The 10,957-nt window shown below is 42.6% G+C and overlaps 1 protein-coding gene across 2 annotated transcripts; it reads right to left on the bottom strand.

Annotated features, from left to right (window-relative positions):
- Positions 1 to 4,159: 4,159 nt before the first annotated feature.
- On the bottom strand, positions 4,160 to 10,205 carry GNG10 (G protein subunit gamma 10). Of its 2 annotated transcripts, XR_001500918.3 has the most exons (4): positions 10,095 to 10,205; positions 6,342 to 6,473; positions 5,481 to 5,666; positions 4,160 to 5,109 (listed from the first exon to the last, which is right to left on the bottom strand). XR_001500918.3 is itself a non-coding variant. In NM_001114512.2 (3 exon segments), coding segments are annotated over 2 exon segments (207 nt in total). In that variant the 5' UTR covers positions 10,176 to 10,202; the 3' UTR covers positions 4,165 to 5,109; positions 6,342 to 6,347.
- Between the last annotated feature and the right edge of the window lie 752 nt (positions 10,206 to 10,957).

Genomic DNA, 10,957 nt, shown 5'->3' with positions numbered 1-10,957 from the left:
TCTCTTTCCTGGTTTCTGAAATGGTCATCCTGTTACTACTAAAACTGATTTCTACCTTCTGAGATCCAATGGACATTCAGACATCACCTCACTTGATTTCTCTTCAGTGTTTGATACATGTCCTCCCTTTGGAAACAGGCTCGACTTTACATCAACTCTCTTTTATTTATATATAGGATGTTTGGTTTTGCTTGAGTATGTGGAGGGTGGAGACTTCAAAGAGAAATTATTTCTGGAAATTTTATTAGAATTTCTATTGTACTTTCTTAAAGTTTCAGCAGGTTTGCTCCTAAACCAAGGTAAGGCTGTCTTCCCAGCTTGCAGATCTCCTTGATCCCATCTTTAATCAGCTTGCAGAGGAGACGAGTTTCTTCAACGCCCTAGACTGAGGCAAGCTTAGGCCAAGCTATCAACACACACCCCTCTGCCTCCTCACCAAACGCAGTGAAAGCACCTGAGCCCTTCTGCCTGCATTTCTCAGTGATGCTTGGTGTTTAAGGACACATTCATTTTACCTGGGCCTGGAGCAGCCTCTTGTGCTGTTGCCCAACAGTGGCAAGAATACTGGAGCAGGTAGCCATTTCCTTCTTCAGGGAATCTTCCTGACCCAGGGATCTAACCCAAGTCTCCAGCATCGGCAGGTGGATTCTTCACCACTGCGCCACCTGGGAAGCCCATTATCAGAGGTATTATTGAGAGGCAGGTCTGTGTTGGTACCCTAGGAACAGAGAATATGAGTAAATGAGCTCTGCTTCAGCACCGACTGAAGCAGTTGGGCTGGTCCATAGAAGCCTGAAGGGTCTGGAAAGGCCTTTATTAGGGGCTTACAAGTGTCAGTCCAGCCTCCAAGATCCTCTCCCAAACACCACATCACATGAAGATACTTAGAATAGTCCCAACTTCCCAGTTTCTTGCCATGGAAACTTCCATTCTTTCTCTCAGAGCATTTCCCCGTTACGTTTTTATGTTTGAAGGGGAGTTACTTGCCCAAACTTAGATCTATGACTGGTAGTTGTGATGCTCTCCTCTGAGGACCTTTGAGTGGCTTTACCCTCAAGTTCCTAGGCCCAGCCCAAACTTTGTCAGACTCATCAGAATATCAGCTGCCCCTTGCAATTGTAGGGGGGGGTGATACTCCTTCCCTTGTCACTGAGACTCAGCATACAACTGGGCACAAACACCAGGGTGTCCCACTCTTTGCCTCTCACAGTAAGAGTCTGGTTTTTCTCCCCAAATAATAAGCCTGCCCTAAAGCAAACAATCCAACAATTGTAATAAGTGGGAGTAGCCTGGGTTGGTGGGGATGGGGAGTGCAAACTGTAGCAATCCAAAATGAAAGCTGAAGAAAACATGTCTTCTGCTTTTGCTTTTTTATTTGCTTTATTGTTTTTACTGTACAAGAATTTTAAATTTCATACTTATCTATTTAAATTGCTTATTTATTTATTACATTTAATTTGATCAAGTATACACCCCTTTTCTTTTTTGATTTCTGGGTTTCCTGCTTTTTTTAGGAAGCCCTCTTTTACCCTGAAGTTACACAACTATTCTAACTTTTCTTCTGATGCCTGTGTATCACCTTTCTTTAACCTATGTGGAATTTTTTTACAGAGTATAATACAGGCCCAATTTTATTTCCTTCTAAATGGATAGCCAGTAATGCCAACACCATTTGTTTCCCTTGAATAGGAAAAAAAAAAAAATCAGGCCTACTTCTGTACTATTATGATCAATTCAATCATCTATTTGGCTATTCCTAGGACCACAATAATATTGTTTATTTTGAATTTGTTTTTTTAAGTCATATCATTTTGATTCAGCAGTTTCAAAGTAAGTTAGTACCTGGTAAGGCAAGTTTTACCCTCCCATGTTTTATACACACTCACACACACAGAGTTTTAAAAGCTATTCTTGGACTCTTGATTTTCCATATAAATTTTCAGTTATTTTAACTAACTTCTCTTAAAAAATAAAAAAGGAATTCCAATAATCTACATAAATTTTAGTAAGATTGCATTTTAATGACATCATCCTATAATCCTGAAATTTTAGATTCTGTTCTATAAACATTGGTAAAATTTTTCTTTGATTCTTGCACTTTTGTTAAATGTATTCTCAGTATTTTTTATAGCTTTGTCATTAAAGTAGAAATGGGATACAGTTTCCATTTCTACTTTTAAAATTATAGTTGGTTTACAAAGATGTGTCCATTTCCATTTTTAACTATTGTCTGTGTAGAAAATACTTTTTATTTTTTTATATCTACTTTACATTTAGCCACCCTCCTAAATTGTATTACAAATTCAAGTATTCTTTTTACTAAACTCTTGAGTTTTCAAAGTGTAAAATTATATAACCCATAAATACAGATATTACTTCTTAAATGTTTACACCATTTCATTTTTTTCATCTTACTGCATTAGCTAAAACTTCCAAAGTAATGCTGAATAGTGGTGATAAAAAAAAGTATCTTGATTGTTTCTCATATACTGAATGCTCCCACATTTCACCGTGTAATATTAAATTTACTGTTGGTTTTAATAAACTGCCTTTATCATCTTTAATTTCTTTCTCATTTCACGAATTCACTTTGTTTTTATTCAGAAACTACTGAATTTTATCAAATGACTTGCTGGCATAAATTCTCTTCATTAAACCCTTCATGTAAAGAATAACAATGCTTTGCTTATGTTGAACTAGCTTTGTCAGCTTGTATCTTCTCTCTTGATAAACTACTGAACCTGATTTGCTTATATTTAAGACGCAACTATATTCATATGTGAGATGTCTATATTTTTCTTGTACTATCTTACCAAGTTTTTGCCAAAGGGAAAGTGAAATCAAGAGGTGTTTTTTTTTTCCTGACACATCAAAAGCTGTACATAATTAATGTATACAACTTAATGAGTTTGGAGATAAGTATATACCTATGAAACCACAACACAATCTATGCCATAAACTTACCCCTTACTTCCAAAAGTTTCTTCCTGCCTTATTATTTTTGTGATAAGAACAATTAACATAAAATTTACTCTTAGCAAATTTTAAAGTAAACAGTACAGCTCTCTTAACCATAGGCACTATGCTGAACAGTAGATCTCTAAGGCTTACTAGTCTTTTATAACTGAAAATGTGTCTTTTAATGGAGACTTTTCTAAATGCTTCTTGTTGTTAAGATGGAGAATAGAAAATGTTTAAGTGCTAATAAAAAGAATCCAAGAGAGAAGCTGAAGATAAAGGACAGAAAGGACAATTGATAATATGACACTTCAGAGAAGATGAAACAGATCCACAGAATGAATAAATGGGTTAGAAAAGGGACATCTGAATTTTGATCCCATGGAAAGGATTTAGATCACTTAGATTTAGAAGTTTAGTGGCTGGAAGTTAAAGGAGTTCCAAGTAATGACTTCTACATTCTCTACTGTAACACTACTTATGTTCAAAGATATCCCCATTTATCTATGGATTTATCCATAGCTAGACAGTGTATTACAAAGCAAAGACATCACTTTGCTGACAAAGGTCCATATAGTCAAAGCTATGGTTTTTCCAGTATGGATGTGAGAGCTGGACCATAAAGAAGGCTAAGTGCTGAAAAATTGATGCCTTTGAATTGTGGTGCTAGAGAAGACTCTTGAAAGTCCCTTGGACAGCAAGAAGATTAAACCAGTCAATCCTAAGGGAAATCAATGTTGAATATTCACTGGAAGGACTGATGCTGAAGCTGAAGCTCCAATACTTTAGCTACCTGATTCAAAGAGCCGACTCATTGGAAAAGACCCTGATGCTGGGAAAGATTGAAGGCAGGAGGAGAAGGGGGTGACAGAGGATGAGAGGGTTGGATGGCATCACTGACTCAATGGACATGAATCTGAGCAAACTTAGGAGACAGTGAAGGACAGGGAAGCCAGGCCATGCTGCAGTCCACGGGGTTCCAGAGTTGGACACAACTTAGCGAGTGAACAACAAGAATAGATAGCTATCTCAAAGAGCAAATGCTGCCAGTAATTGAGATATGTCTGCATATTATACCTATTTTTCACAAAATTCTACAAGGACTTGTAAACAAAAATTTCACTTCCCACTTTCAGCACTCAATCGCCCAAGCAAACAAAATCTATGAAGCCTTAAAACAAAATCAGACATAAAATGTTGCTGTCATTAGTAGAAATTAAGCAGAAATTTTATTTCCAAGTTCTTCAAAGATTAAAACAAACACAAATAAAGTATTCTTTTAAGTGTCCCAAATTAAATCAAAGGCACATCATCAAAATAATACACCTGTGACATTAAAAATTCATTTAGGTTGTCATATTTCCACATTACTTTTAAAAAATCATTTGCAATGCTCTGTAGATCACATTTAAATATGAAATAATTTAGTATTATTTTTTTTAAGTAAAACCACCCCTATTAAGTAGAGGAACTTAAGACGAAGATCAAATCTGCTTCATATACAGGATGGGGCAGTCTCATACAGAAAACAACATTCATCTTTTCAAACAAGGGTGCTAAGAAACAGATCCCATGCTTAGTCTTGAAAATAAAACAATCTCCTCATTTAGAAAAATCAAGACATCATTTGATTAACAAAGCCCATTTTTCCCCCAATTTTATACTTGCCTGTCTTCATTTAGAAATTATAAATTCATGAGAAAAGAACAAATTTTGTTATGGTATAAAGATCTTAGTTGGGAACAGCAAATTACAAATATTCAATTTTTTAACAAACAACACTGTTTTCCTTCCCAAAATGTAAACATCTAGTAAATAAAACATACATAACATTCCAGGCATGGAAACGCTAGTAATTCACTTAATGAAAGAAGTGTATTTTGGTATATTTGGCGGTAAGGTTTTTGTTTAAGTATAAAGCACTTCAACAAAGAATCAGGCCATTATTATTTAAAATCTCCACCTTCACCCAGTTTCCTTATTGAGTAGAAACATCAATTTCTGTAGAATGTTGGCTAAAGGACCAGGTCACAGGAACGGTCCTGTGAAATATCTAGAAGTCACGTGGTTAGAGAAGTGTTTTCTTGAAATTTGGAGGCAGGCATTCATCAGTTTGTGCTTGAAAGCATTCTTCAGCCAACTTCTTCTCTACTGTAAAGAAAATTTGGTAGGTTTTCACTTAGTAAGATTTATACATAAAAATAACTAGTCATTATTTCATAGGTCAGTTTAGGGTTCTCAAAGTAGAAAGTAATAGGTTAATATCAGAAAATCCAAACGACACCATTGAATGAGTAACACCCATGAAAGTGCTTTGTAAAAAGACAAATGCTATGCCAACATAAGACTATTATTTTAATATCATAAATGTAGACATTTTCCATTAAAAGATACAATAGCACCTAATAGTATTATTACTTCCTTCTTGTTAACGTGAATAATTTCCTTTTCAAGTATATGAAAAAAGACCTAAGATGATTACTTCCTGTATAAACACCCCTTGTGTATGTGTGTGTGCTCACTCAGTTGTATCTGACTCTTTGCGAGTCCATGGACTGTAGCCTGCCAGGCTCCTCTGTCTGTTCATGGAATTTTCCAGGCAAGAATACTGGAGCGATTGCCATTTCCTACTCCAGGGGGTCTTCCCAGATCAGGGATCGAAACTGCATCTCCTGCATTGACAGACGGATTCTTTACCACTGCGCCACCTGGAGAACCCATAAACACTCCTGAGAATATGTAACTTGAAATATACTGGCCCCAAAAGACTAATAATTTATGCCCTGACCTCTTAAAAAAAAAAAAAAAAAGTGAAAATATGAATTAAGACCCCATATAACACATTAGAACCCAGGAAATGTAGGCCTACCCTTTAAAGAGGTGTTTTCATTTCAAGAATACATTTTTAAGGCTCTTTTAATCCTACTTACACTTTCCCCAGTTACTACATTTGTTCCTCCATTAATACACAGAAATACATTCTGAAAGCCTCTAGGAAAGAAATCACAGCTGGTGGCAGGAACGAGTCTCCTCTGCAGAGTGCTTAGTCCCAAGAGTAACCAGTCAGTTGACAGCACCAAGCAACATCACAACTCCAGGATGGTGTAAGGACAGAGAAGACGGTATTAAGGACAAGAAATTACTGTTGGCCAAGTCAGCTCAAAAGCTCAAGTACATAAGGATATTATCATCTGGTGAGTTAGTACAAGGGGATTGAGGCTCTCCTAATTAGATGTATTTCACAAGCCAGCAGATTAGAGTCACCCTTCAGGTAAAGTTGTGCATTTTGCTGAGATTATTTAATTTCCTCAAGAACAGTAGAAATGTAAGAAGCCCCAGGATAATCCCATGGCCCCAAGATGGCCTGGGATATCATTACTCACCAGTCTTCAGAGTAAAGCACAGGACCTGGGCTCCCGAAAGGGATTGCTTCCAGCTGGAACGCCCACCAGCAAGGCATCCTTGCAGGCATTCTGCATGCAGTATTGCTGAAGCTCCGCGGCCGCCTGAGAGACCTGGAACAAAGGGACACGAGCTCCTGACATGCTGCTCACAGACAGATCCATCCAGCAGTCACTTGAAACTCTGAAAAATGATCGTACAACCTGATAAAGGTCACACTTTCTACAACCTCCAAGAGTCTCTTTTTGCTGCAAGTTCTAATAACTGAACTCTAAAAAGGGAAAGTTACAACTTCTATGAACTCTGATTTAGGGCCTTTTTGTTTTAGTGGCTTATTCGACCAAGGAAAGAGAAAACATATTTTTCACCCATATAGAATCCTGGTTTTGAGACAAAGTGTAAAGAAGTAGCTTATACTAATGTGCCCTTTACAAATTTTCACTTATAAACCATGCATTGATATATCCAGATTTGCCATGTGAACAGACTGTTTTAATATTTACAAGGCTTGGTGGAGCCTTATCCAGTCTGCTCAAAGCAAGTGATGAGGTTCCTCCATCATGCTTTTGAAGCAGAATAGCTTACTGGTCAAGAGTGCAGCCTCTGGGCACATTACTTCTCATCTGGGAAATGTATTTGTAATAGTGCCTACCTCAATGAGTTGATGTAATAATTAAATGAGTTAATGCACATAAAGCACTTTCCAATGAGTCAGCGCTTTGTATCAGGTGGCCAAAATAATAGAATTTCAGTATCAATCCTTCCAATGAATATTCAGGGTAGATTTCCTTTAGGACTGACTGGTTTGATTTCCTTGCTGTCCAAGGGACTCTCATAAGTTATTAACTCAAAAGAAATCTGGAACCAATTATGCTCATGCTAATTATGTCTCCTTCAGAGGGAACAGGGGAACTCCACACATGATGGGTAGAAAGAGACTATCTCCTAGGACCCCCAGAAAAGTGGGACTAACTAGACGCTAGCCTAAATAATATGGTCAAAAAGTTAAGGTGGAAGATATGCAGAGAAAATAGGAGAAGAATTAAGTGGTCAATATTTCTCTTGCACTTTCAAGGGGCAGAGACTCTGGCCTGGGAGAGTGTAAGCCCAACCCTTAGAAGTTGTATCCTCTCAATGGAAGTGGGCTAAACCCCACTGAAATCATATTCCTTTCCTTGGTTGGAGCCCAGGCTGACCAATCAACTTCTGAGAGACTTCTCCAAAGCAAGTAAGGGTCCTTGTAACGATACTGAGCATTCCAATCAATGGAAAGGGGTGCCTTCCATCAAATGCTTTGAAACCAGTATTCTGCTTTATTTACCAGTTAGCAAGTCTGCAAAAGAGAAGACATCTCTGGATGTGCTGAGAACATCCGTCTGTCACTGAGCCCTGAAATGAGGCAGACCAGAGACCCTGGATGGCTGTGACTCCCTAAGGTGCTGCCTGAGAATAATCCTGCCAAGCACCCTAAACCATACTCCCATGAGGACACCCCACAAAGAAGCTGCGTGACTTTGAGCAAGTCACTTGACTTCTCCTGGCCTTAGTTTCATCACCTGTAACTATTTTTAAAATGCAGATAAGAATACCTCCCCCAGCTACTTTCCAGGATAGGCAGACATCCGGCTTAGGGTTTTTCTTTCCATCTCAGGCCCCAACATCATCCTCAACATTTCCAGCAATCCTAATTTCCATTTCCTGAGCTCTTCTCCTCAAACAACCTCCTCAACACCAACAGTTATAGCCAACACTGCTCCGCGTCTGAAATTGCACACTCCAACATCCTACCTTCTGATCACAATCTCTCCTGCTGCTTCCTGCCTTCTCACTACACCTGCTCTTTGACCTCAAGGGGAACATCTCTTCCTTTTTCATCTGGCCCATCACAGGGAGGCTGGCTCTGTTCCTTCTCGGTTCAGCCTCCTTCTAGCCAGACCCTCGGACTCCTTGCTCTCTACTCCCATTTCTATCTTTCTGGCAAATCTCCCCTGCTAACTCACTACTTGGATCAACCACCATTCACCACAGATGCCTGGGTGGCCAAAATGCTGCTAGAGACAAAAGAAGAAAAAGAACAAGGAAAATAAGACAATCAGTCTCACAGTAGCTAGGTCTTCGGAATCGCAAGGTGTCTCCGAATGTGTCTGCTGGGGGTTCTTTGGCAATCCCCACAGCGCTCTCTCCCCCATCCTCAGCTCTTGTGACTCCATTAGTTCCCCTTTTTTCTGCCCTAAAAGAAAACTCGGCCTCCTATTCCACAAAGACATTTGTCATCATACAAGTTCTTAGGTCTCTATCTGGAAATATATATGTTTACACATATCTTTCTTCCTTTCTTATCTCAGAAGGTGCCCCCTCCAATCCCAGGCACCCTCAGACTCCCTGTCTCTACCTCCAGTTCTCCTCCCTTTGTTTCTCCCCCTTGACCTAGAAATACAGTGTGTTCCTTCCTCTCACCTCAAAATACAGCTTTTCATTTCCTAAATTAAAAAAAAAAAGTTTCTTCTTTAAAACCAGATTTTTTTTTTTCAAAAAGTGTCTGCCTATCCTATTATAATTTATATTTGGCTTCTACAACTATGTCACTGAAGCCTCCTTTGTATTCCACAACTCTCTCTTTACCTTGTATATAATCTTCACATCACTTTCTGAAATTATTTTATTTATTGGTTAATATGTTTATTATTTACCTTCCCCCAAGGAATCACCGTATTTTCAGTGCACAGAATAGGGCGTGGTCCAGAGTAAAGGCACTATCCGGTTCACGAGTATCACAGTAGTGTTCATTCATTCACACACACATTCTACAAATAATGCTATATGCTAGTTGGTAAACACAATTACACACCAGAGGCTTTTTATCAAGTGACTAAACACTAAACAAAGGCCCCAGTTTTTGATAACCTCTCCTTCGGCGCTCCAGTATCCCGGCTTTCTCTCGCTTCTCTTCTCACAGCCATCTCTTTCAGCGGGTCCCTGGCTTCCACGCTCCGGTAACTTCAGTTTTCACTCCCCTGCGGTCTTTCAGCTTTGTTCTCTGAGCTTCGGCCAAAGCAGTCAAACACCTCCCGGGCATCTCTTCAAAGTCCACGTAGCCGAAACTGAACGCACCATCTCTCGCCCCTACCGTAGCGAATGGCCACGCCATCCATCCCGTTACCAGGCCGGAAAGCCGGGCAATGCCCTCCTCCCCTCGCATCCTATCAACCCATCACCGAGGCCCGTCCATTCAGTCGCCTCCGCAGCTCAGGACCCCCTTCTCCCGCACCCGCCGAGTTCGGGGAGGGGAGGCCACCAGAGAGTCGCCTCCATTCCTGGGGTCCTCGCCTCTGCCCCGCACCCCGAGTCATTGTCCGCATCACTGAAACTTGACCGCCCCGGGGCGCTCGGTCCCGGACAGCGCTCGCGGAGACAGGAGCTTCTCCCCGGAGCCCCCAGACCAGGCCTCCCTCTCGGGTCCCCGCGCCGCCGCCCCTCCCGGGCGCTGGAGTCCGGCCCCGGCCTTGCGCGGACTCCCACCCACAGAGGCCGGGCCGCGCGAGCCAGGCCGGGCGCCGTCCTGAGGGCCGCCCACCGCGTCAGGCTCCCCGGCCAGCGCCGGGGTCGGCTCCGCAACCCTCCGCCCGGGAGCGGCCTGCTCCTCTCAGGCCCGCGGACGGCGGCACGGGGCGGCACGGGGCGGCACGGGGCGGGAGCGGGCGGTCTCCGCGCCCGAGGCCAGGCGCCAGCCTCACCTTGATCCTCTCCACGCCGGCCTCCAGCTTGAGCTGCTCCACCAGGCGCTGCAAGGCGCTCACGCTGGCCCCGGAAGACATGGCGGCGGCCTGGGCTCCGAGAGGACCGGCGGGCGGCCGGCGGGGAGACGCGAGGCCTGGAGGCGCGGCACCGCCCCGGGGCGGGGAAGCTGCTGTACCCGCCCTGCCGCCCGCCCCCGGCGCCCGGCCTCGCCACGCGGCCGCTCTCAGAGATGACAGAACCACGGGTACGCGACACCTCGGGGTCCCGAGTTGACTGACACCTAACTCTCCTTCTAAGCCGAGAGGGTACCTGCGTCCCCACCTGTTTCCCAGAGCCGCGCAGCGGGGCCCACACAGGGGCGCCCACTTCCACGTCGATGCCTAGGGCTTCCTTCTAGGAGGAGCAGGAGTGGGCGTGGGGCGTGGGGGATGAAGAAGGCGAGGACGCGTTCCTGGAGAATCGGAACCGGGACTGTGCGTGGCTGGATCGAGGTGTGCAGTGAGTGGGAGAAACAAGGGACCCGGTGTGAAGGCTTCTAAGCCTCAGAAGGTGTCATCCTCGGGAGATGAGGGTCGGTGGATGGGATTCGATGGAACGGAAACAAGATTCGATTTTTATTTTTTGGCCAGGCCACTTCATATGTGGGATCCTAGTCTCCCCACTAGGAATTGAACCTGCACCCCCTACATTGGAAGCGTGGAGTCTTAATCACTGGATCCCCAGGGAAGTCCTCAAAACAGGTTTCTACAATACCCTTTAGCTGTTTTTGACGGGAATCCAACAATTGACTTGGTAGGGTCAGTAGGGTAAGTAGTATAAAATCCAAGACCCTGACTTCTTTGCCGAACACACAGTTCAG

This window comes from Bos taurus, chromosome 8 (assembly GCF_002263795.3).
Source record: "Bos taurus isolate L1 Dominette 01449 registration number 42190680 breed Hereford chromosome 8, ARS-UCD2.0, whole genome shotgun sequence".
Taxonomy (NCBI): Eukaryota; Metazoa; Chordata; class Mammalia; order Artiodactyla; family Bovidae; genus Bos; species Bos taurus.
The sequence above is the reverse complement of the archived record's forward strand: the minus strand, read 5'-3'. Positions and strand labels throughout refer to the sequence as shown.